We start from the raw sequence: 26837 nt of genomic DNA, 5'->3' as shown, positions 1-26837 counted from the left end.
CCAACAGCACTTTTCTCATGGCACTGGGGACTGGACGTGTTGTTTTGTGGCTGTGTGTGTGTGTGTGTGTGTGTAGCTGTTGTGGTTAGAGTTTTCCGAATGCCAGTGCACTTAACATCCTTGCTGCAGGATTTTATTGGTGTGTGTGTGTCCATGTCCGTGTGTGTGTGTGTTGGGAAGGGATCATGGGGGTGTTGGTAGCTGTGGTTTCACTGTACGTGCAACAATCGTAATTACGTCCGGTTAGCTGTTGCGCTACTCCCTGCTGTCTCGGTTGTGAGGGTTGCTGCACTATGCTAGCTTGCTGCCCATCCAAACTGCCCCTTTCGCTGATGCCCGCTTTGCAAGGAGTCGGGTGCACGCAGCCGGCGTCCTGGAATCTCCTCCGGGTGCCACCATTAAGCCCTGGGATGAATAAAGAGGAGAATCTCACAGAGCACCTACAACAGCAGCTTCCTAAGATGGAATGGGGGAGGAGATGGCAGACAGATATTCAGGTGAGGCTGTTGAGGTGCTTAGGCAGTATCAGACCTCGGGGTAGGGGGGAGAGAGAAATAGCAACGGTTGGGGCCCCATTGGCTTTCTCCCAGTTTTTCTTTTTCTTTTTCTTTTTTCCATAAATTTTATTGGTTTTCCACACCATAAAAAACACAACAACATCAACATAATAACATAATGACAAAATAACATAATAACAAATAGAACAATTCAAACAAAACAAACGCAAATACATACCTAAACTGGGACACCAATTTATCTCTTACTACTTAACAAAATCTAGTTTCTAATCTTCTTGAGAGACCTCCCCCGCTCTCCCTCCTCTGTTTTCTATACTAATATACTTTGGTAACATCCATTTTTAACATTACAATTCATTATCCATATCCACTTACAGTTGGTTAATTTGTTAGAAAATTCCAATAAGCTTCTTTACTTTTACAATCCTTCAATTATCTTTTGTTCCAAATCATGGGGGAAAAAAGGAAAAAAAAACTTAACCTCTTATACTATCATAAAAACTTAACATCTTATAGTATCATAGAATATTTCTTAAGTCAATCTTATTCTTCTTTTCACTTAAACTGCTGCTGTTAATCAATTGCACATCTCTTCACTAATTCAATATTCCCAAGATCTTAACATCAGAATCTTACAGCTTAACAACAAAATCCTAAAATCTTAACACGCTATCTTCAGGGTACCATGAATCCGTCCTAATTCAATTTTATCATTTTCACCCTATTCCCCTTCTTATCATTTTTCTGCCCTCTCCCATGTTCCCCCGCCATTCATCTTTACATTTCCCTCTATTGTCCTTGTTCAGTATCACCTTATAGTTTATAAATCTCCTCCTTAGGAGCCTCAAGGAGCACCAACTCTCCTGTTCCAGCAACTCCAATTCACGATTTTGATTTTCTTCCACTTGTGTCTTCAAAAATCTTCTCACCTTCATCTCTGGACTCCCACTCCAGAGACAGGATATTGTAACTCCAGCCAAAACATCGGCCCTGTGTCTCTCACTACAACAGGGCCATCCATTTACTTGGGGATGCTGAATCAGTTCATCACATTTCTCCAGCACCTCCTGCAGCTCCCTGGAGAAGTTTACTTCCAAATTATCAAAGTCCTCCCAGATCTGACTGGTTTCTCTTGTTCCATAGCAAATTTCTTTAAAATTGCACCTTATCCAGTCCATTTTCCGATTCATCAGTTCAAATTGCAGAAGGATTGTTCTTTGTTCCTGGGTAATACCCGGATCTAGGATCAGTTTAAAAGCGAAAGCAAGCATGGTTGGAGAAAACAAAGGGTATCAAATGTCAGTAATTTTCCATCTTGCGTACTAGTTTTCCAGCGCCATTTTCCCTGAGACAGGGTGCCAAGAACAATTCCAAAAGTCACAGAAGAGATGTTTCCAAAATCTTCAATCCCCTCACCGGGATTTAATCCATCTTCTCTGTCAAAGTAGTTCCAAACAACATTGTATCTAGCGATGTAGCTGCAGCAACTTGAAACTTAATTACCTCTCTACACAACAAAGGAGAGGGACGGGCTTCCTTTTAACATCCCTCCCGGTTGCCAATTGTTCAAATGTAAATCCAATTAGTCCCGTACTTACAGCAGCCGGGGTTCTTCTTTTTTCTTTGAAGTTAGCAGGAAAAGCTTGGTGCTCAGGTCTGGCAGAATCGCTGCTTTGATCTCCTGGGGGGGTGCATCCGCCTCTTCAGTCCCGTGTCGGAGCTCCGCTCGCTTGATTTCCCCCCCTTACGAGGGTCAATCAAGAGCAGAGACGGCACGTCTGGGACCCACGAGGCCGCGGTCCACGGGACGCTCTTCCCGTGGCTTTAAGGGGCCCTTGGCGCAGACAAGGAGACCCCTAAAACCCCCCGGGAGCCGGAGCTCTTCAGCTCCGCTCCGCCATTATCCGGCACCAAACCGGAAGCCCTTCTCCCAGTTTTTCTGACTCAGCATGCAGGGTGATGACCTTGGCAGGCTGGGTGGGACGATCTCAGCTGTGCTTTATTTTATTAAATCGCACCCATGTAAGGGCCAGAAGGCTGTATCATTAGCCCTGGACTGTGGGCAGCTGAGCTCAAGGGCCTGACCTGGTTAGATCCTATACTGGACTGCAGTAGGTCTACATGAGGGTCAGTGTGCGGGGCAAGGGTACGAAATCCACCCAAAGTGGGCCTGGGATGAGGTGCGGCCGGTGTCCCACCACCAGGATCCAGGATCTAAGTTGTCATCTATTGTGCCCTCCTGGCGGGGGCAGTTGGGTGGTGGCTCCCACCATTCTTCCTCATCCAGCCAGTCCCTAACAGATAGGCAAGTGGGTGAGCAGGCTAACAGGTCAGGAAGGGGACAGGACGAGAGGGGGGTGGCAGGCAGTAGCGTCCAGTGGTCACAGTAGGTCTCCGTTGCTCTCCCAGCTTCCCGACAGCAGGGGTTGCTGCCGTTTGCCAAGAGGGGCAAGCAGGGGTGCCAGCTTGAATAAAACATTAGGGGGCGGCCAGGTAAGCCCAGCCCCATATAATCAATCACAAGATGTGGCACCCACCCACTGTTTGAATGGCAATGCCCATCAACTTTGGGGGGCTGGCCCCCTCAAATGTTTTATTGGGGAGGCAGAGACCTCGGCCCCTAAGAGTTGGCTCCTGTTATGGGGGCAAGGCACAGGGAGACTCTAGTCTGGAACACCCTCCTCTCTCTGACCCAATAAAGTCTGGATTTTTACACCTCTGCTGTTGTGATCTGTACTGTTTTTATACCATTCTTTCATTTTTCGCTGCGTTTTCATTCGTACCGCTTATTTATTTTTTTAATGTTCGGCAACTCAGAAATGTTGCGATAGAGGCGAGCAGGAGTTGCAGCGCGCCAGCTCCTGGCCCCTTACCCTGGCCCAGAAACAAGAATCGCAAGGACGCAAGTAGAGCCCTGCAGGATCAGGCCCCATGGTCCATCTAGCTCAGCAGCCAAGCAGAAAGAAAAGCTTGGAAGCGAGACCTGAGTTCCGGCAGCGCTCTCTCCACCTGCAGTTCCCGGCAAGTGGGATTCCAAGGTTTACTGCCTCCCCCGGTGGAGATGGAGACAAGCCATTGTGGCTGGTAGCCACCGATAGCATGCCGCTCGGCTGAATTGGCTCCCGCAGGACGTAGTGGTGGCTGCCAACTTGGGTGGCTTGAAAGGGGGAGGCGGGGAAACCACGGGGGACATCTGTGGCTGTGAGCCACGGTGGCTGTGTTCTGTCCCCCAGGGTCAGAGGCAATACACCTTCTGTTGTTGTTGTTTTATTAAAAATTTATAAAGTTTTTCAATTTAAAACAGAAATCATTACATGGTTAAATTTTTCATACTCCCCCCTCTCCCACCGAGGAGAGCAAAAATCCAAACCCCCCTCTCACAGAGGCACATATAGTATCATTTCACATTTAACCCATCATTTTATATAAATCATTGCTAAAGTCCTGGCCCTGCACCTGGGCCTGGTATTTATAGTCTTTTCAATTTCATCTTTCAAATGACTTCCTCAAATCCTCCCCCCCCCCCGGTTGATTTCAAAATAAAACCTATTTCCCAGTTTTCTAATCATCTTCAAATCTAATTTATACCACCTTTCTTTCCTCCTTATCATTTTTACAATTATTATTACATCAAACTTAGTTACATATATTTTCTTCTCTACCTCGGCTTTAGTTTACTTCTGAACTTTTATAATTTCCTAACCAATTTTGGAGACAATACACCCTCTGAATCCCAGCTGCTAGGGAACTCAGGTAGGAGTCGAGGACACTTGCACCCAGGTCCTGCTTGGATGGCATCTCTTTGGCTACTTGGAATACAGGATGCTAGGCTGGCTAGATGGGCCTTTGGTGAGGCTCTTCTCACGTTTATTCCCCTTGTGGCTCCATAGCTGGGCTTTTCTTGTGCTCTCACGGCTTCTCAAAGCGACCTCTTTTTGTGACGTTCTGTTCTCTCCCCCTTTCTCTCTCCCAGTGCCACTGACGTCTCGTGCCTGCACTACCATAGCTTGCCATGGCCAAATTAGAGACCCTGTCCGTCCTTAGTGACGCCAGCTACCACAGCAAGGAAGCCTTCCACCCTTTCGACCCCAGGCTCACCGAACCCGCCTCCCAGGGCACGATGGGAAGCGTCGGCAGCGGCGTCGCCGGCGAGCAAGAGTTCGCCATGAAGAGCGTGGGTACCAGGACGCAGAGCGGCAGCCGCCAGCTCGATGGGTCCCGGAACAGCTACTCCACGCGGGAGATCTCCAACCGCTACTCCGGGGAGGAGAAGACCTACAAGACGGAGAAGATCTCCCACTCCATCTACATCAACGGGGACCTGCGCAAGAGCGAGAAGGGGAAGGCGGACCTCTGTGGGAACGTCGCGGCCAACAACGAGAAGAACATCCCACCTCCTCCCCAGTACAGAGAACCCAGTAACCCACCAAAGATATTGCCAGTCTCTGGTAAACTAGACCAGGTGAGATTCCATTTGCATCCTAGAAGAGAGGTACCCAGGCCGTGGTCTGTGAGCAGCCACACTGGCTCACGGCAGGTGGTCTGTGGAATGACGGCATTAAATGTTTGCATTCATTCTCAATTGTATTTTCATTGCTTCCTTTATTTCTTACAGACTGCATTTCATTGTATTGCAGTTTGAAGGAAGCAATTTTTTTTAAAAAAAACACGATTAAAAATAACGAAACATCTAGCTCTTTGCATGTACAACAGGCGATGCTTGGTTGTTTGGTTATAGGTCACTTGGAGTTGCCTTGGGCAAGACGAAGTGACATGAACAAATTTAATAAATCACCATTATCCTCATTAAGTGGTCTGCCAAGACACCCCCCCCCCCCAATTTTCAAGTGGGGCATGGCTGGGGGTTGGATGTCCTAGGAACACAAGGAAGCTGCCAAGTCAAACAATTGGTGGAGAAATTCCAGACCCTTGACCATCAAGGTTGCCCTAAACCAGGCATAGGTAAACTCGGCCCTCCATATGTTTTGGAACTAAAACTCGCATCATCCCTGACTACTGGTCCTGTTAGCTAGGGATGATGGGAATTGTAGTCCCAAAACGTCTGGAGGGCCAAGTTTGCCTATGTCTTCCCTAAACTGTACACCTTCCAGCTTGTCAACATCATTCTTTAAATTGTGGTGCCCAGAACTGGACAAAGGACTCCAGGTAGGGTCTGACCAAGGCAGAATAGATTGGTACTATGACTTCCCTTGATCGAGGCTCTAGACTTCTGTTGATGCAGCCTAGAATAGCATGAGTTGTTTTTTTTGTTGCTGCATCACACTGTGGACTCATGTTCACCTTGTGGTCCACTAAGATCCCCTAGATGCTTTTCACATGTGCTGCTAGGAAGTCAGGTGTGCCCCATCATATTTGTGCATCTTGTTCTCCTTGCCTATGTGCAGCACCTGACATTTGTCCCATGTGAAATCCATTCAACTGGCTTGGGCCCAATTCTCCAATCTCTTGCAGTCATAAAGGTAAAGGGACCCCTGACCATTAGGTCCAGGCGCGGACGAATCTGGGGTTGCGGCGCTCATCTCGCTTTATTGCCCGAGGGAGCCGGCGTACAGCTTCTGGGTCATGTGGCCAGCATGACTAAGCTGCATCTGGTGAACCAGAGCAGCGGAAACGCCATTTACCTTCCCGCCGGAGCGGTACCTATTTATCTACTTGCACTTTGACGTGCTTTCGAACTGCTAGGTGGGCAGGAGAAGGGACCGAGCAACGGGAGCTCCCCCCATCGCGGGGATTTGAACCGCCGACCTTCTGATCGACAAGCCCTAGGCTCTGTGGTTTAACCCACAGCGCCACCCGCAATTGCGGCCATATTGAATCTCAGTTCTGCCTTCCATGGCATTAGTTACCCCTCCCAACTTGGTGCCATTTGCAGGTCTGATGAGCTAGCAGCAGGTTTCTCCTTTCCCAGTGCTTCCGGCGTCAGAGCTGCACCTGTTGGACTGACTTTGGGAAAGTGCACCCTTTCTACCCAGGCTTCTGGCCCTTAATTTGAAGGTGTTTTACGTATCTGTGGCCTCTTCTGGCGTGGCAGGATCTGTTAAGACCTGTGTCTGATTTGTATACATCTTTGGGTTTGGGTTTTTTAATTTTTTTAAATAATAATAATAATTTTATTATTTATTCCCCGCTCATCTGACTGGCTCATCAGCCACTCTGAGCAGCTTCCAGCAAAATAAAAATATATATTTTAAAAATCCACAAAACCCACTACCGAGAAGGCCCTCTGCCTGGTTCCCTGTAGCTTTGCTTCTCGCAGTGAGGGAACCGACAGAAGGCCCTCAGATTTATGACAGAAGAAGAAATGATGCTGGAGGGAAGTCAGAGGGGGGTGGCGATGAGGGGTTATAGGTGTATGATTTGTATGCTTTGATTAGTATGTATGATCTGGCTAAGTTGTTTAATTGATTGTTTTAATTTAAAATTTCAATAAAGTTGTTTTTAAACAAACAAAAAAAATAAAAGGAAGAAAAAGGAAGAGTTTGGATTTGATATCCCGCTTTATCACTACCCAAAGGAGTCTCAAAGGGGCTAACATTCTCCTTTCCCTTCCTCCCCCACAACAAACACTCTGTGAGGTGAGTGGGGCTGAGAGACTTCAGAGAAGTGTGACTGGCCCAAGGTCACCCAGCAGCTGCATGTGGTGGAGCGGAGACGCGAACCCGGTTCACCAGATTACGAGTCTACCGCTCTCAACCACTACACCACACTGGGTCCCTGGGAGGGAGATTTTAAGAAGAGAAACAGTCATGCAAAAGTGTTTCCCCACTTTTTTGCCATTGCTTTATTTTGGGCTGCAACTTAAAACTGCCGGTTCCTCAGAGAGAAATAGAGATAATGCAGGAAATTATGGGCTGCAAGTTAATGAAATGATGCCCGCCCCCCAGGGCTGCCCTGAATGTTCCTCAAGTCACCCCAGGGTGCTATGGCACACCGGTTGAAAATGCTCAGGATTGGAATATCACTTGCAGTTTAAGGTTGAATTCTGGACATAGTGGAAGAGGTAAAAGGATTTGGATTATCAAAGAAGATGCAGGAGGAAATGATAAATAATAGGACCCACTAAGGGGAGGGTAGAAGTCCAGGAAGTTCCTTGGAATCTCGTTTTTATTATTTATGTTTGATATATCTCTGTGAAATCTTAATTTGAAAAACAAAATAAATATATTTTTTTTTAAAAAAAGAAAACCAATGTTCTAGCCAACCGAGCTATCCAGGCTGTGTCAGTCCTCATGTTTAATTTGCTGTTTTTTTCTTTCCCTCCTCCTTGCAGAGCAACGAGCCCTTAGTTAGACCATCAGCCTTTAAGCCCGTAGTCCCTAAAAACTTCCATTCCATGCAGAACCTGTGCCCGCCGCAGAACAACGGCATATCGGAGACCCGGAAGACTTTGAACCACACCAACAGCAATAGCCCTTCCACGGTCAAAAGTGGGATGGAGAAGCCCAGCCATAACAGGACTACCAACCAGGCGGGCGGCCTCTCCGATTCCGGGAGGAACTCTTTGACCAGCCTGCCCACTTACGGCACAGGCTATAGCCAGCACATCGGGCCCATGAGCGCCTCGACCAGCCACATAAACCGCATTGGGACCACCTACGTGGACAAGAACATTGTGGGCTACAATGGGATATCTACCTCAGACAGCGGCCGGTCTTCCAGCAAGAGCACGTCTTCATTCAGCCGGCTCAACCACCTCAACGAGACGATGCCCTTCCACTCGCCGTCGACCGACGACATCATCCAGGACTTGGAGGACCGGCTGTGGGAGAAGGAGCAGGAGGTCCTTCAGATGAGGAGGAACCTAGACAAGAGCGAGGCGGCCATCTACCAGGTCTTTGAGGAGAAGCAGAAGATCTGGGAGCGCGAGATGGAGGACCTGCGGCAGAATTACGCCAACAAGCTGCAGCAGGTGTCCAAGAAGGCGCAGAGGGCGCAGCAGGCTCTGCAGCTCCAAATCTTCAAGCTTCAGCAGGAGAAGAAGAAGCTCCAGGACGACGTGGGGCAGCTCCTCCAGCAGCGGGAAGAGCTGGAGAAGAAGTTCGTGGCTTTCAAGAAGGAGCAGGCCGAGTTCCTTCCCAAGATCGAGGAGACCAAGTGGGAGGTGAGAGGCAGGTGTGGTCCGTGTCACGGAGAGCCAACTTGGGGGCCTTCAAGATGTTGTTGGCCTGAGGAGGGGGTGTAATCTAGACGCGTCCTGAAGGCCCACATTATGTGTGAGCAACCTTTGACATTTCAGATGTTGCAGAACCACAACTCCGGTGGGATTTGTTGGTCAGCGATATTTGGAGGGCCAAAGGTTGTGGTGGCGGTTATCAGGATCCTCAAGGGGTTGCTCACAAGTAAAGACAAAGTCCGTCTTGTCTTTAAAAAAAAAAAAAAAAAATTAATATTTTATTAAGATTTTCCAATTTAAACCAAATTACAAAACATGATTAAATTTTCCCAACTCTCCTTTCTCTCACCAAGGGGAGCAAAACAAACAACCCCCCTCTCACTGGGGTAATTATCAATTTTTTCCAATTTAATCAATTTATTTTAACATATCATCTTTAGAGACTTCCCTGATCCCCCCCCCGTTGATTTCCAGATTAATCCTAATTCAGTTATTGCCAATTAAATCACCATATTACTTATACATTCTAACGTTTTCCTTTAAACTCTTTTACCAAATAGTTTTCATCTGAAATATCTTATTTATGAATTTAACATATCCTCTGCTTTACAATATTCCGGAATCCTCCATTGCCTAATTTTAATTTTCAATATAACAACATATTTTAATTAATTTCATTTTAGCTCTTCTCCCCCCCCCTTCCTTCCACCAATCCCCAGAATTTTGGCATTTAATTCTAATCCTTAATCCTTAACCAGTATCCATTACCATATGTCAATACCATAACACAAGAGAATATCCATAAAGACACACATTTTTCAGCCCACCCCTAGTCCGCCTTGTCTTTTAACCATTTTATTGTGCAAGGCTATTTACAGTGCAGAGCTACTGAGAAACATGACTACCTGGTCGCTAGACGAATCCGGAAGTGCCGTTCTACGGCTGCGACCCCAGCATAAGAATTTCGGCATCCTGAAGTGCCGCCTACCCGGTCTTTTGACCCCTCTGTGGCAGCTCCCCTTCAGAGCGGGTCTGCTGGGCGGTGCTGGGTCCTTGAGCAACATCCAGGAGCCCTTGCTCCACCTGGCTGCCTGAGGATAACTCCTCCTCCCCAGGGGAGGTGCTGGAAGACCCGCTGGAAGACGTATCACTGGCTAGGAGTGGCTGGGGCTGTCTGTCCCCACCCAGACTCTGTCTGGCAGTGGGGTGCAGCTCCCTGACAGTGGTGGTGGTTTTACTTTTATTTATATTTATTCATTTATATTTTACTACAGTGGTACCTCGGTTCTCGAACTTAATCCGTTCCAGGAGTCCGTTCGACTCCCGAAACCATTTGAAAACCAAGGCGCGGCTTCTGATTGGCTGCAGGAGATTCCGGCACTCAATTGGAAGCCACGTCAGACGTTCGGCTTCCGAAAAACATTCGCAAACTGGAACACTTAACTTCCAAGTTTGGCGCGTTTGGGAGCCAATTTGTTCAGGAGCCAAGCCATTCGAGTACCAAGGTAACACTGTATTAGTGTACAAAAAGCCCTTAACTGCTGACAACCAATTTACTTATGGGGTTGACTTGCCTCTTTCCATGCCTGTTAGATCATTTCACTCTTCCAAACTAGCATTCATACAAGTGCCACATGACGTCCATTACACATTTGCAAGGAGCTGTTCCTTCGCGTGTGCTGTGGAACTCCCTGCCCCTTGATATTAGGTAGGTGCCTTGCTGGATTGTTTTATTAGATGCCTCCCGAAAACGTTTGTGTTCCAGCAAGTCTGTCCAGGCCCTTGATTTAGTTACTTATATTTGTTGTAAAGACTTACAGGTTTTATCTTCCTAATAGTGAAGATATTGATGAAGATTCTATATTAAGTGGTTTGTGGTTTTTAGCTATGTTTTCTACGTTCTTTTGGATGATTTCTTTCGATCCAGCGGTTTATCAATTATCTAAAGGAACAAATTAAACTCAGGCACCCAAATCTTAGGGCGCTTCAACATTTGTCACTGTTTAGGGGTTGGATTCCATTGCATAGTGGCACTGGCGGAGTAAGGCTCCGCGCTACCTGGGGCGGCGAAAGAAAACATTTCATACGATAGCTGAAGGAGCATCTCCACCCCCATTGTTCAGCCCGGACACTGAGGTCCAGCTCCGAGGGTCTTCTGGCGGTTGCCTCACTCCGAGATGTGAGGTTAAAGGGAACGAGGCAGAGGGCCTTCTCAGTGGTGGCGCCCGCCCTGTGGAACACCCTCCCATCAGATGTGAAAGAAGTAAACAACTGTTTTACAAGACAGCTGAAGGCAGCCCTGCATTGGGAAATTTTTTAATGTTTGATGTTTTATCGTATTTTTAATATTCTGTTGAGCTATCGTATGAAATGTGCATTTGTCTGAATTTAGCAATGCAGTTCTCCAGCCAAGTAATGTGCAAGTAAACTAGCATAAAACGTGTGCTATGATGCAAACTGCTTTGCAAAAATGTGCCTATTAGTGAAAACGGCATGCATTAGAAGATATCTGCATTAGAGAGCTGATGAATTTTCACGAGGACTTAAAAATAAATAGCTCACTAGCTGAAATGAAAATGTGGGAAAACGGAAGTTACCAGTGAAAAAAAATGAGAAACTGAGCAATCCCAAGACAGATAGATGTGTCCGTCTCTAACGGCATTTCTGCGTGTGGAGCGGCTGGGTAAAGTAAATTGGGCAGGAGTGCTGTGGCACCCGGTGCCTTTCATTCTGTGGGGCTGGCACAGCAGCTTAAAGTAGGCCTTACATTTAAAGCAGTGCTACACCACTTTCACATTCATGGCTTCCTCCAGAGAATCCTGGGAACTGTAGTTTGTTAGCGGTGCTGTTAGGAGCCCCCTATTCCCTTCCCAGAGCTACAGTTCCCGGATTGTTTTAACAATCAGTCCCTCTTCCCAGGAAACTCTGGCAACTGTAGCTCTGAAAGGGAATAGGGGGGGGGGTCTTCTAACAATTCCCAGCACCCTTAACAAATGACAGTTCCCAGAATCCTTTGGAGGGGGGAGCCTGTTGGGTTTTAAATTATACCTGAGCCAGTCTGGTGTCAGTACTGTCTGTTTAAGAAATAGAAGATACAGGTGCCGGTGTTTTGTTCTTAATTGGCTGAAGCGTGGCCGTTACTCTGTGTATATAAGTGTTATGTACTGAGTTGAATAGGATCCAAAATGCAGCAGTCTGATTGGTCCTAGAATAATAGGATTGAGATTGCAGCAGTCTGATTGGTCCCAGAACAATAGGATTGAGATTGCAGCAGTCTGATTGGTCCCAGAACAATAGGATTGACATTGCAGCAGTCTGATTGGTCCGCAGGAGCCACCCAATCCTGCTCCAGGTGGAAGTGAATCCGCACTCCGATTGGCATACAGGAGTATCCCGGAATTAGCCAATCACGTGGGGCCCATTGTGTAAATAGTGTATATAAAGCAAACGTTTTGGGGGAACTGCATTCCTCACCACTATGAGCTGAATAAAGAGCATGAAATTCACACTTGACTCCAAGTATATTTCAATAAGGCTCTGTTGCAAAGCGCGTTCCTAGCTTTGGGAGTTGTTGGGAATGTTGGAGGCTGGGAGTGAGAGTTTTTCGATAAAGTGTATTTGTATTTAGTTTAACAGAGTCTCTGGAAGAAGGCTAGAAACTAACAGGGAGTTCTTACTTAGTTTACGTAAATTAAACTCTAGTTTAGAAAGCCTTTTCTTTACTCCTGGTGCCTGCTTTAGCCAAGTCAGTTTTTCTGTTGCGTTTAATCTTTAACTCTGCTGGAAGCGTACTTCAATGGGCCACTGTTAACTGGGGTGTAAGTTCTGCTTTTGCACTTCTTGTTCAGTACCCAGTTATTTTCATTCAATAGAGCCATGACTGTCCAGAGTGGTATGATGTTGCTTGAAGCATAGTGTGCACTGGAGCAAACACTGTTTTGAGTTGTCTCATGACAAGGCCTCTCTTCCAGGTGTGCCAAAAGGCTGGCGAGATCTCTCTGCTGAAGCAGCAGCTGAAGGACTCCCAGTCCGACGTCTCCCAGAAGCTCAACGAGATCGTCGGGTTGCGGACCCAGCTCAAGGAAGGCAAGAGCTTCCTCAGGGAGAAGGAGGAGCAGATCCTGAACTTGAAAGACTCCTACAGCACCAAGAGCGTCAGCCTGGAGATCTCTGAGGGCGAACTGCAGCGGAAGATGGGCGAGGTGCAGATGCTGAGGGAGAAACTTGACCAGTGTGAGCTGGAGGTCTCCAACCTGAAGCAGACCCTCACCAGCCTGGGCGGGGCCCACGGCCACTTCAGCGCCGAGCTCGCGGAGAAGCTGGCGAGGGACCCTTTGGCTTGCGAGAGTGACGAGGCCAAGATGAAGCGGCAGAGCGAGGAGAACTTCAACGCGCTGAAGAAGGAGGTGGAGCGGCTGCAGGCGGAGGTGAAGGCCGAGAGGCAGCAGCGGGAGCAGCAGGTCATGGACTTTGAGGAGGAGCGCCGCACCTGGCAGGAGGAGAAGGAGAAGGTCATCAAGTACCAGAAGCAGCTGCAGCTGAATTACGTGGAGATGTACCAGAAGAACCAAATTCTCGAGCACAAAGTCAGCGAAATGACCAGCAAGGTCACCAGCCCGCCACACACCGACGAGAAGAAAGCATGGACTCCTTCCAGGCTGGAGAGGATAGAGTCCACAGAGATCTGAGGAAAGGACTTGAGGCGTTCAAAGTACGTTGTCCCCCACCCCACCCCACCTCCCCAAATTACTGTGCATGTACTTCAGCCAGTGATCTTCCCAAGGAGAATAATATGCTATATAACCAGCAGTGTACGTTCGTCTGCCCTGGGCATCTCCAACATGCTCTGGTGCTCTGCGGGTGATCAAGGAAAAATAGAGACAGGTGTTTCTTCTGTGTTTCTAGGGATGAGCTGACATCAGGAGTATTGGGGGGGTGGATTGTGTGTGCGTATGTGGGGAGGGGTCAGGGGTGCAGTCTTGCACCCAAGATTGGGGGGGCCCAGCGTGCATCGCATTGTGTGATGTCATGCTTGGGACGCGCGTCGCACAGGTGACATCGTACGTGTGTCACTTGCATGTGATGTCATACGCGCATCGGCGGGAGGAAGCCGAGTGGGGAGCCCGGCGTGGTGCGGTTCAATGGCTGGCTCCTCCTGAGTGCGAGAGAGGAAGCTGCGCCGCACTGGGCTCCCCGCTCGGCTTCCCCTCGACGTGACGTGGAATGCGCATCACACGTATGACATCACACGTGTGTGGTGTGCATTGTCGGGAAGAGGCCAACTGGGCAGCCGGGTGCGGCCTCCTCTCTCGTACTCAGGAGGAGCCAGCCATTGAACCACGCCGGCCTTCTCTGCCCCCTCCACATCAAGAGGGCCCAGTCCCTTGCCAGCAAATATTGAGGCATGTTGTAGAGCCCTCTGCCCCTAGGAGTTGGCGTGCCTGGTGTGGGTTGTTGTTTTTTTCTTAGCCCCATTGACAAAGACACCTCAGAGTTTTCTGTGTCTGCCATTACTGCAGCACCTCTCTTAATCGTCTTCTGACCCACCCTTCTTTTTCCAGGGCATTTTTTTAGCCATATTGGCTAGTAGAAGTTCATGCCACACTCAGGCTTGCCTCATCTTTGCCATAACCCAGGGCGGAATCCCTCCAACGTTCCTCAGGGGGGGAAAGGGACTTTCTCTTTCCACATCAGCAGAATGTCTCTATTTTCTGAGGAAGCCTTGGGGCCTTCCAGGTATCAGACTCCCAACTCCCATCAGCCTCAGTCAACATGGCCAAGAGTCAGGGGGTGATGGCAGCTGCGGTCCAGAACATTTGGAGGCCCCCCCCCCCAAGGTTGGGGAAGGCTATCCTGAAGCATTTCTGTGTCACAACCGGACATAAATCATAATTTCTGCTCCCTAGATAACTCTGGATACCGTCGTTCTGAGAGGAGCAGGGGGTGCAGATCTCTTGCAGGCAGTTCTCAGCACCTAGAAAACTTACAATTCCCAGGATCCTTTGAGAGGAGCCATGAACCAGTATAAAAGTGATACGAATTCGTAGTGTTGCTGTCTGTCGCCCCCTTTTAAAGGAGTTACCTATGAAAGCCAATTCTGAGTTCTCAATTGCGGGGTTCATGTGTGCCACCTTCGGTCCCAGGCTAAGCCTATTATAAATAGGAAGCAAGTCATATTGATTTACTTCCTGGTTCACACTCCATCTTAGTTTGTGGTGGTGTTCATATGCTGTTCTACACACACAAGATGTGAGAGAGGTTGCACAGACAGTAGGGGTCAAGACTCCCTTCCTGACATGTACAATCTATGCTCTGCAGCATGGACTGAACCCAAACAACACTCTCAAAGGCAGTGCTCCAGATATCCCGACGAGAGGGTCGTGAACTGAGGTGGGATCAGTAGGCCTAGATTGGTGAAACCGCCCCGCCCCCCCCATGAAAATTGATAACATTTTTTAAAAAAATTGACTGCCATTTTAGATAGTTGGCACTTAACATCTCGTTCCTTTAATGCAGCCAGGAGGGCAAAAACTAAGCTACCACATGTAGTTGGCACTTGGGGAGAAGGCAGAAGAACAGGATAGAAAGGAAGTTATGTGGGGCATCTAGTCCAGCTCCAAACACTAAACACAATTGGGTCATCTGCCTTGTCCAGCGTGGTTAAGAAAGCAAGAGCACAGGCGTTCTCCTAGTCAATAGTTCCTAAGCATTTCCAGGCCACACACACCCTTGGCTCCTTAAATTCATCCCTGGTGCCCCCCTACCCTATAAAAAGCCATTATTCCAGAACAGCATAGCTGTCAAGTCTCCCTTTTTTGGTGGGAAACTCCCTTATTCCAAGCCGTTTCCCACTGCTATCCCTTATTGTTGATATCCCTTAAATTTCCCTTATTTCCGGGAAGGAGAGTTGGAGTCCGGGGACTCCTTGTGTCCCTGCCTTTCTCAGCCCTGCCTGCCTGCCTGCCTACCTCACAGGACTGTTGTGGGGATTAAATGAGGACTAGGACCAGGGAGCTCCTTGGAGAAAAAGGTGGAATATAAATACCTAATAACTAACAGAGACAGACAGACAGACAGACAGACACAGATATAAAAAGAAGAAGATAAAATAGATGAATGTTTCTTGGCAACAGGTTCTCAGATTAAGCATTGCTGCCCCAAACTGGAGGCAGAGCAGAGCCAACCTGGCCAGAAGCCATCAGTGGTCGTCTCCTCCTGCATGAATTGGCCTAATGCTTTTCTAAAGCCATCCAAGCTGGTGGCCATCGCTGCTCCCTGTGGCAGGGCGTTCCAGAGGTTAACCGTGTGCTGCGTGAATAAGTGCTTTCTTTTCTCTGCCCTGATTTCTCTTTCCTGGGGTAAATTAATTTGTAGCCTGGGGGGATTACCACGGCGTGGACTGTCTCTGAGAACCGTAGACTGTCCCCGGGACAGGTGAGGGTGCTCATCCCTTATTTTCAAATCCGAAACTTGACAGCTATGCAGAACAGCGGTTTTGGATGAACCCACCAAGGAAGATAATAGCACAATAAAATTCAAAACATTTATTTTTATTTTAAAATCTAATTAAAATTATTAAGTTTCATTAATTCAACAAAATGGATGATCCAGTGACCCTAGCTTTTCAAAGACTAAACGTCATTTGCAGCTCCAGAGCCTTCCCCCTACCCTGGCTGCCCCCTTGCCTCTTAGCATCCCCTTAGACAATCCCACTAACCCACTTTGGGAAAGGCTGCTCTAGATCATTGCACTGCTCTTTGCTCAGCCAAAAACTGTATTTTTTTTAATGGGAAGATGGTTTGGCCAAACCTATTTAGAATTAGAGATGATCTCAATCGAGAGATGGGTGGTTTTTCTCTCCCCTCGGGCCTTTCTCCCCAGAACATTGCTTTTGTCGAGTAGCAGAAACACACACGCTTGGAGGCTGCCTTATACTGAGCCAGCCCATTGGTACATCTGGCTCAGTATTGTCTACACTGATTGGCAGCAACCCTCCGGGATTTCAGGCAGGAGGCACTCCTAACCCTGCATGGCGATTCTGGGCGGTGACCCAGGGGGCTTCTGCATGAAAAGCAGAGGCTCTACCCAGGGGCGTAAGGAAGGGGGTGCGGGCCGCCCCGGGTGCCACCCTGACGGAGGTGACAAAATGGCGGGTGGCACTCGTCACCGCAGGGCCTGCAGCATGCCTGCAAGCTCTGTGCTGTCCGTCCGCTGCCTCCCTCCCAGCTGTAAGGCGGCTGAGGCCCTGCTGCACGCCCCACCCCTATGGTTACTGTGTACCACCCCATGGGCAGTTCACCCCGCCCCTGGGCACTCCACCCCAGGTGCCCGAGAGGTTCCCTCTACCGCCGGGCCTACCATCCAGTCCTTTTGCATTAACGTTCCTCTTCCCTTGCGAAGGAGCTCCTGCCACCAAGTGTCCCTGCTGCTTCAGCTGCATGCAATTAGATTTATTTAGCAAGTGCTGATTAGGTCCCAGGAATATGAGTTGGGCTCCCATACAGGTGAAACTCGAAAAATTAGAATATTGTGGAGAAGTCCATTTATGTAAGCAATTGTTTTCATTAGCTACTGGAGTTTGATATAAGAGATAGACTCATGACATGCAAAGCGAGATACGTCAAGCCTTTATTTGTTATAATTGTGATGATTGTGGCGTACAGCTGATGAAAACCCCAAAGTTGAAATTGTTAATTTGGGGTTCTCATCAGCTGTGCGCCAGAATCATCACAATTATAACAAATAAAGGCTTGACATATCTCGCTTTCCGTGTCACGAGTCTATCTCATATATTAGTTTCACCTTTTAAGTTGAATTACTGAAAGAAATGAACCTTTCCACGATATTCTAATTTTTCGAGTTTCACCTGTATTTGCGGCAGAGCATTTCAGCAAGCTGATTTCCTCAAAAGTGGTATTTTGCTAGTCTGCAGCAACTTAGCCGGTTCCTCCCAGCTTTTCCACACCCTCTCATGGACCTTCTTATCTGCCCTAGGTTAGGAAAGGAATGAATGCTATGCAAGGCCGATAAAAGAACCAATTATTCTTGGAAGCAATTGGGAGCTCAAAATTCCTTACTTGGAGGAGGGGGCCATCTGAAGGCGTTCGTGGCTACCATTGTGCTGTTGGACTTGCATTTAAAGTGATTTAAAAAAAAAAAAATTAAAAGCAAAGGCTGCTCGCTAGCTGGGACAGGAAAGTTCGGTGGCATTTTTCCAATACCAAAACGTCGCAAAGTTAAGTGTTTGGGGGAACGTGGCAGCCTTGCAATAGGAGGTGCCTCCTGGAAACAGGAAATCTGGAGCCTGTCTGCTCTGCAAAGCTACTCCCATTTCAAGCTCATGTAGCTGATTTGGCACCCAACCAGACAAGGAACCCATAAAAACACAAAAAAGAGCCCTGCAAGGTCAAGTCAACCAGGAGTATCTCTCTAGTCCAGCCACCTGCTTCTCACATTGGCCAACCAAGTAAGTGCTCTCAGGAATAATAATAATTTATTATTTGTACCCCGCCCATCTGGCTGGGTCTCCCCAGCCACTCTGGGCGGCTTCCACCAAACATTAAAATACATTTAAAATATCACAGTTTAAAAACTTCCCTAAACAGGGCTGCCTTCAGGTATTTTCTGAATGTCAGGTAGTTGTTTATTCCCTTGACTTCTGATGGGAGGGCGTTCCACAGGGCGGGCGCCACTACCGAGAAGGCCCTCTGCCCACAAGCAGCCCTTTGGCTCCCCTGCAATGGGAACTAAGGCCCTACATCTGCATTGTGGATTTAAAGCCGTGTCATCCCACTTTAAACAATCGTAGCTTCCTCCAAAGAATCCTGGGGAAGTTCAGTTAGTTAAGGCTGCCGAGAGTTGTTGCAGGACCCTTATTTCCCTCGCAGAGCTACAATTTTCAAGAGTTCTTTGGGAAGGGGGAGATAGACTATTGAACCACTCTGAGAACTGTAGCTTGGTTAGTGGAACTGGGGTCTCCCTCACAACTCTCAGCACCCTCCCAGGATTCCTTGGGGGAAGCTATGACAGTGGTATCGTAGTGCTTTAAATGTCAGGCCCATTAGCTAGCGTCCCTAATTGGCCGGTGTCTTGTCAGTTTGTGAAATTCCCCTGTAAAGCCCACAACTGTTATTGCCACATCTCCTGACCATGAAATATGTAAGCTAGAGTCTACATTTTGTGATTAAAGGTTTTTGGCTCCGGAATCTTATTCCCAGCCCGTTTTATTACCTAAAACTAAATCCTGAGCACTCGTATTAAAGAGAGGAGACATCACAATTCTCTTTGGGGCTTTGGCTACCCTTCCCGGGATTTACGGGGAAACCGCGATAGTTAAACCCAGTTTTAAGATGGTTTATATTTGGAGTGCAGACGTGCCCTTGCATCTTCCACTGAAAAAATAAACCTATGCTGCCAGTACTCGTGGTAAATCAGTATACAATCAGCAGCACAAAAACGGCGCACACAAATCTACTAAACCATTCCACGTATAGAATTCTATATTGGTAGTCCAATCAACAAGAAAGCAATGCAAAAAGTCAATGAAGCCACAAACAGAAAACTCATTCAAGTTAGTACAACAGGACAATTTCAGTCTTTAAATGTCTTTAGCCAGGCTCCTGTAGATATTGATGAAAATAGGTCCAGTCAGATGATACGCACAGATGTTAATAGATGAAAGCAAGTCCAATCAGATGGAATATTGACGATGTGACGCACAACAATTAGACAGGGTGCCGGCGTTTGTCCCCTGTTTCGCCCATGGACAATTTTGGGCTTCTTCAGTAAACTCTTTCCCAGGATTTACTGTATACATACACTGGTGGGATAAGTCAAACCTTATTAGTATTAAAACATACAGTGCAAAGGGTTTGTAAATAATAATAAGTTTGTAAATAATGTCTGAACAGACAAATACAAAAATCCATACTTACAATTTACATGTTACATCTCATCTAAACTATAACATCTAGTCGTCTTCTTCACAATATTCTTTCACAAAGATTTGGTACATTTGCACACTTTCACTGGTGATATAAACCAAACCTAGTTAACATTTACACATTCATTATATGAATAATCAAAAATTTCTATATTATTAATGAAAAGATAAATGAATACAGGAATCAATACTTACACTTCATATGCTAAGTTCTTTCTTGGCTTAAGCATTAATTCATATGAAGTGTAAGTATTGATTCCTGTATTCATTTATCTTTTCATTATTTACAAACTTATTATTATTTACATTATTTACTGAAGAAGCCCAAAATTGTCCATGGGTGAAACAGGGGACAAACGCCGGCACCCTGTCTAATTGTTGTGCGTCACATCGTCAATATTCCATCTGATTGGACTTGCTTTCATCTATTAACATCTGTGCGTATCATCTGACTGGACCTATTTTCATCAATATCTACAGGAGCCTGGCTAAAGACATTTAAAGACTGAAATTGTCCTGTTGTACTAACTTGAATGAGTTTTCTGTTTGTGGCTTCTTTGACTTTTTGCATTGCTTTCTTGTTGATTGGACTACCAATATAGAATTCTATACGTGGAATGGTTTAGTAGATTTGTGTGCGCCGTTTTTGTGCTGCTGATTGTATACTGATTTACCACTTGCATCTTCCACAGCAAATCAGTAACAGCAGCAAAAACTTTGTGCTGTAAGTTGATTTGGCTGCATAAAAGATTTGGGGGGGGGGGTGTGTCTTCTTTTTGCGCAATCCATGGTTTACAGTAGCTTGCCTCCAGAATGCCTGATGGTCAATGCCTTCTTCAGAGGGTTTTTATGGTGCTTTTTTTGGTGGGGGGGGGCCTTGATAGATATCAGAGAAGAACCCACAAATTTTCCCATTCTACACCAGTTTTCCCAATCACCCACGACAGCAGGATTCAGGGTCAGGCCTTCTCAGACATACTGGTGCCTAAGAAACAACACTCTCACAAACTTGCGCAGAGTCACCCTCTCTAAATATATATATAAATGGGTTTTGGAACAAAATGGTTTGCCGCTCTACAATGGTGCCCAGATTCGACCACCTGAGACAGACGCCTTCTGCCTAGTGGTGGTTTGCGTCGGGCGAACCCTACTGTTGCTAGCATCTGCAGGGAAATCACTGCCGGGTTGTCTGTATGTGAAAGTGCTTATTAACTGAACTAGGAAGCAAATCATTTACTTATATGCTGCTAAGTTATACAGAGACAAGTGTACTTGGATGTAAATAACTGTTCTGTATATGTATATATGATTATTAAAGCAAAACGCGTGTACAAAGAGAGAGAAAACTCTTGTGAGTAACTGGGCTTTGCGGAAAGAGGAGAATTCACTGTCGAGAACTGAATTTCTGGCAAGAAGACAACACCTTGGAGGGTTTTCCAAAGCCCCACTGATTTCATGCGCTCTTGAGATTACACTATACCTTCCTGGGGTTGCAAGTCACATGGCAGTCTTGTTTCGGTGTATGTTTTCTGTCTACCCGTCGATAATCTTGTAGGTAGGTGGGGGGACCTGAGGATTTTAAGCTACTTTGAAGTGTCTGTGCGCTGTCGCTTCTAACTTGTGGTATGAAACCAAACTCACTTGAACAAGACCATTTTAGATTTCCCCCACCCCTTCTCCTGAGGCATCTCCGCATGGAAGAAATTCCCGAGAGACACCGCTGCCTGCAGCTGCATTGTGGACGGAAGCAGCCATGGGGGGGACGGGACACCCAAGAGGACCCACCTGTTGAAACAGCACTTTATAATATTTGCTTCCGATTCCTGGCCAGTGTGACCAAAGACCTGCTCGGATGAGCCTTCGGGATGCCTACTGGAACCATATTTCTATTTTATTTTGCTGGTGCAATGAGGTTTCTAGGCCTTGGCGACTGACAGAATCCCTGCTGGGTTTTGCGTGCTGTGGGTTCCCTCGTGAGGAGGTGGCCGCCAGCACATTTCCCCGTTGCTGCTCTTTGCATCCGTGAGGGCTAAAACGCCTGCTGTTCTCTGAAGCGAAAAGATGAGATTCTCAGGTAGTCGGATGCTGCGCAGGATTTCGGTTTCTCGGAATCGTTCGTCACAACCGTTAAGCCGCTGCTTGGCGCGCTAGGTATTGCGATACGGAATGGCGGGTTGGCTTTATGGCAAACGCCTCATTTGGATGAGCTGCTTTGCCGTACAGCACTATCTGGCCGTGGGGCGGGAACCAAAATAGGCGGCCATGCACAGATGCCATGAGAAATGGTCCTTAATAGATGTTTCCTAAACACCAGGGGGAAACTGATAGGCCTGGGTGCTGAAACAATGCCACTGGTTGTTTAATAATAATAATAATAGTAATAATAATAATTTATTTATACCCCGCCCATCTGGCTAGTTTCCCCAGCCACTCTGGGCTGCTTCCAACAGAATATTAAAATACAATAGTCTATTAATACCAGTTTCTGGGGAATAACCACTGTGATTTGAATGAAAGGGGTAGCGAGCCTTTTATTGCTGTGGATGTCTGAGAGACATGGGTGGTGGTGGGGGTGAGGCAAGAATGGAACAAGATACCCTTTCTCACCCTGCTCTTCTTGTAAATCTTGCTGCTCCCCCTCAGAGGAATTTATTTTTAATTCAACATTTTTTTTTATTTTTGCAGAAGTGACCGAAACTTGGCTTTTTTCTAGAGGCTGGTGTTTTTTGTGTTCAGAGAGATTAAAAAAAAAAACTGTTCCCTTTTCCCTGTATCCAACCTGAAGGATATTAACCAGCAAAAGTTGGTAAGAATAAATGAGACAAAACTGGAAATAAGAAGAGAAAGAGCCTACAGTTCCCCCACCCTCACGGTTTGGAATACAGTGGTACCTCGACTTACGAAATTAATCCGTTCTGAAGGCGCGCTTGTAAGTTGAAATCTTCGTAAGTCGAAGGCGCCATCTTCGAACGGGGGAAAAATTCGTATGTCGAAAAAAACGCTTTCAAAACTTTGTAAGTTGAGGTATCGTGCCGCCGCTTTCCCTTCGTAAGTCGAAAGTTTCGGAAGCGGCGGCCATTTTTTCGCTTCCAGAGGTCGAGTCACTCGTAAGTCGAGGTACCACTGTAGAATCAGCAGCTGTCAGCTCTGGACTAAAATGTAGCCCTTTTAAGGCACCCTCTCCAGCGCCTTGGCTGCCAACAGGAAAGAAACCTGTATTGACCATTCTGCGTGGTTATGATTTTTCCCCAGTAGCCCGCTTTTGGGGGCTGAGTTGCAATCCTTCTTCGCCACCCAGAATCCCTGCTTCAAAATGCTTCTCTCCGCCCTCTGCTTTCTGGTCAGCAGGGAAACTACTGACCAGAAGGAATTGGTTCTATACTTTTCAGTTTACAATAAATAGCTAGCTTCCAGCAGGAGATTCCTCCAAGGACTGGTTGTGTGTGTTTGTACAGTACAGCAGATAACAAAACAAAATCGTAATCAGGCATATTACAAGGATATTTTTATTCAAATTACAAAAAAGGAGATTTTGACTAAACATTAAGAAGAACTTTCTGGTGGTAAGAGCTGCTCAACAGTGGAATGGGCTCCCTTAGAAGCAGGTGGGCTCTCCTTTGGAGGTTTTTAAACATCTGTCAGGAAATATTTGATTCCTGCATGGCAGACGGTTGGCCTAGATGACTCTTTGGGTACCTTCCAATTTTATGGTTTCACCATTCTGTATTCAGAGCTAGATAATACAGAGACATCTGCAGAAGTCCAGTGTGTGTGCACCTTGCTACCCATAGCAAAACCACTCTGCAGATATCACACATGGAAAAGGACAGAGCAGAAAGGGCAAGAGACTGAGCTGCCATGGCAAGGGCTCACAGCTTTGTGTTAAACCAGGGAACGGGGGGGGGGGCTTCTCTTTTTTCCAATTTGTGTATGCACACAATCATTCTTGCACATACTGTTGTCACGTGCTGTCGCCCAACACATGGTCACAGTTGAAAACAAGCAACGCATGGGGGAATTCCATTCTACGGCTCATTATAAGTATGTTACCAAAGAAAAGTCTTGAAAGTCTGCCTAATTTCTTTCCGGACTTGTGGAATTCTGGGCTATGGGATTCTTTTGCATGGGAAGCCTTTGCCGGCCGGAAAACCAGAAGCGAGGAAATTTAGATGTCAAAAGTTGGCAAGACTCCATATAAGTTGTGCTCGAGCTGAAGTTTGTTAGGAACGAAATCAATGAAAGGGTGCTCCTCCCCCCCCCCCCCGGCTAATTTCTGGTGTGTGTTGTATCGATTCCGGGGAGACTGAATGGAGCTGGGACTTCACTTGCTAGTGACACAGAGTTCCCACCCACAACTATGACAAAAAAATACTTTGCTTCCTACAGTTCAGGCCAGATGTAGCATCATCTGAGCGAGAAAAGTCAAATGGCACCCCCTTGAGGTAAAAAGCCTAATAAAATTAAACGTAGTCATTAAATAACCGACAATTTCTTTAACAGCACGCAATGCCTGCCTTCTGAGACCGCTGCCCCAATTGTGGTGGCCTTGGCTGGCTGCAAAATGGGAGAATCTTTCCTAGACCCTGCAAGTGGGGAAGATGTTCAGACATCGTAAATGGGGAACGCAGCACAAAAGAAGCATCATTATTCAGACGACCCAAATAATAACTAGTCATTATTCAGACTAGTCTTTATGCAGTTTTCCAGCATAAAGGGCCTGTCGTTGCAGAGGAAGTGGCAGTTAATAAGAACAACAGACGAGGAATAAACTCTCATCACAATTGTTCCGGGAGCTTGTCACAGCCCAATTAAGGCCTTTGCTGAACCTATCTGTCTGCCATCTCACGTCTCATTAATAATTCCTTTTGGGCTCATGGATTAACTGCTGGGACCGCAATCAGGGAGCTTCAATGGAGTGTAGCTCTTGTGCAAGACATCCTACCATTCCCAAAAGGAGAATCCCAAGGTTAGTGGGGATGGACACCTCTGACCACAGATTCTGTTCCTTTCATGCCAACAAAAATAACCTATCAGCCACATGAGTATTCCTCCTGATACTGTTCCAACCCACCAGAACCAATATTTCCATGGCTCTTCACACCAATCCATTCTAATTTCCTCCTGCTCTATAATATGCTTCCCTTAAAATGTATTGGCTTTCAGGATCACTGAAATTCCACCTCCTTTCAGACAATACCTCCTCTAACTTTCCTGCAGGGCCCCTCTGGTGGGAGTTGGCCTTATGGCCAAGCGGTAGGGCAAATGGTATTCCGTGTGGCCCGTGGGATATTCCCAAATGCTTACAACCACAGGAGTAGCAGCCTACCTCAAAACACTCTGGTTGGCCGGAAGGGCGCTCGTTATGTGCAATGGGGGATACAATACCAACAGGTTCAACTAAAGATCCCTTACTTCGAATGTTCCTAACACTAATTACAGAAACTGTTCTACTGGTCACGTTATCTGGTAACTGGTCAACACAAATTAAAGCAATACGATCATCCGGTCCTCCCATTCAGTATTCTTTTCTTCCCCTTCTTCTATAGGCGTGCGCAGGGCCAATGGCTCCCGGTGCATTGGCAGCAGGCCTTTGTTGCCATTGGAGACCGTGCTCTGACCCGCTCCCGGTGGGGTCAGAGACAGGGTTTCTCCGGATCTTCAGCTTCTAGGGATATTCCGGCACGCTGCGGCAGGTTCACTTCTGCACGAGCAGGGAGGCACCTCAGCCACTTAGATTTCAGAGCCGCTGCATAGGGATAAACTGGCTTAGCAAGACTACACGGCGAGCATTTGAGGGCTTTCCTATTAAAAAAATAGAAGACACATGACAGAGATAATATCTGCTCTTAAAGGGTACGATCGATAATGGTCACACCTCAGTCCTCCTACCTCTTTGAGGTAAGCTAGAATACTTTAAACAAATAATGATGGCCTCCCATATACTTATAAGGTAAGGCTGACCATGTCGGATCACTATCTCCTCGAAATACAATATTCTTCCGCAATTATTATCCCATAACTCCACCCTTGACCTTACATGGTCTACCTTTGGCCCAGAGCAATAAATTGGTTCATTTTCCCAATCCATGCAATCACTCTAACCTTAAAATACACACAAGTATAAACAAATACACAATACCACATATTTTGAACCATTTCCAATTTATATCGATATTGGAGATATATCTTTTATCTATTAATACCTTCAGCACTTCCACTTGAATAATATTTTCCAATTTCCATAGATATGCAGTGGGGTAGATCTTGCCCTTAATATCTATTGCTCCTGTCTAATCATATGGATTAGATAATATTTTAATATAACCTTTATATCTTGAATCAACACACCAGCTTCCTGCAACATCTATCATTTCAAGATGACCACCTAAAGATGCCAGTTCATTTTCCAGAACTTTTAGACTCATAACATTAATAACTCCAACTCCTGCACATCAGATTGATATATAAATATATAAATTATATATTCTTATCCATATGTTAACCCTTCAGTCATCCCCCAGGGGATTGATTCCATTCCATAATACCAAAATTTGTAATACTTGATATTCACCTTTATTAGACAAATATCCATACACTGAAAGGTAACATCCTATTATTATTATTATTATTATTATTATTTATTAATCATTATTACAATTACCATTATTATCATTATTATTTTCACTATTTCAGACCAATATAGCATTAAAACTCTGCTAATGTCAGGGAACAGAAAGATACAATATCTCCCAAATAAGATCCATTTCCCCATCCCAATTTTATTATCGGTTCCAACAACAATATCAGAGATCAACTTTCCCTCCTCTTTTGTTTGTTTGCATCCAAGCAGACTGGAGAGTCCATGTCAACTTAAGACGCAAAGCCTCCATCACCTGTGGATAACAAGTATATTCAATTACTCAGAAATCACACAGATTAAGTGCTGTCCAGATGGAAACATAACCTCTACCATGCCATATTATTCACCTGAATGTCAGCTTCTATGGTCCCCTTTCCTAATACCTGACCAAAACCACCAGCCCATTATTGACCCTCAGGAGAACTTAGGGTGGGTTCTGCAAACAGAGCAAAAGGGAACAAGCTCTTACAGAAATGGGTTATCAGACAGAGCTTGGCCATCAGTTTTGATTCAGAGCCATCGATAGGTCACTCCCATCATCTCATGCTGCGTGGCGGCCAGCTTAGCAAAGTTTCATTTTGGACAATGGAGTTAATCCCTCGA

The 26837-nt window shown here is 46.4% G+C and overlaps 1 protein-coding gene across 2 annotated transcripts in view; it reads left to right on the top strand.

Moving 5' to 3' along the window:
- The window catches only part of LOC117053337 (leucine zipper putative tumor suppressor 3-like), a 31985-nt gene extending 18452 nt beyond the window's left edge, over positions 1 to 13533 (top strand). For both annotated transcript variants that reach the window (XM_033161006.1, XM_033161007.1), the window contains exons 3-5: positions 4492 to 4980; positions 7810 to 8640; positions 12624 to 13533. In XM_033161006.1, coding sequence (XP_033016897.1) covers positions 4531 to 4980; positions 7810 to 8640; positions 12624 to 13340 — 1998 coding nt within the window. In that variant the 5' untranslated portion in view covers positions 4492 to 4530 and the 3' untranslated portion in view covers positions 13341 to 13533. The remainder of the gene's footprint in view (positions 1 to 4491; positions 4981 to 7809; positions 8641 to 12623) is intronic.
- The last annotated feature ends 13304 nt before the right edge of the window (positions 13534 to 26837 follow it).

This window comes from Lacerta agilis, chromosome 9 (genome assembly GCF_009819535.1).
Source record: "Lacerta agilis isolate rLacAgi1 chromosome 9, rLacAgi1.pri, whole genome shotgun sequence".
Lineage (NCBI taxonomy): Eukaryota > Metazoa > Chordata > Lepidosauria > Squamata > Lacertidae > Lacerta > Lacerta agilis.
This window is presented reverse-complemented; position numbering and strand designations above follow the sequence as displayed.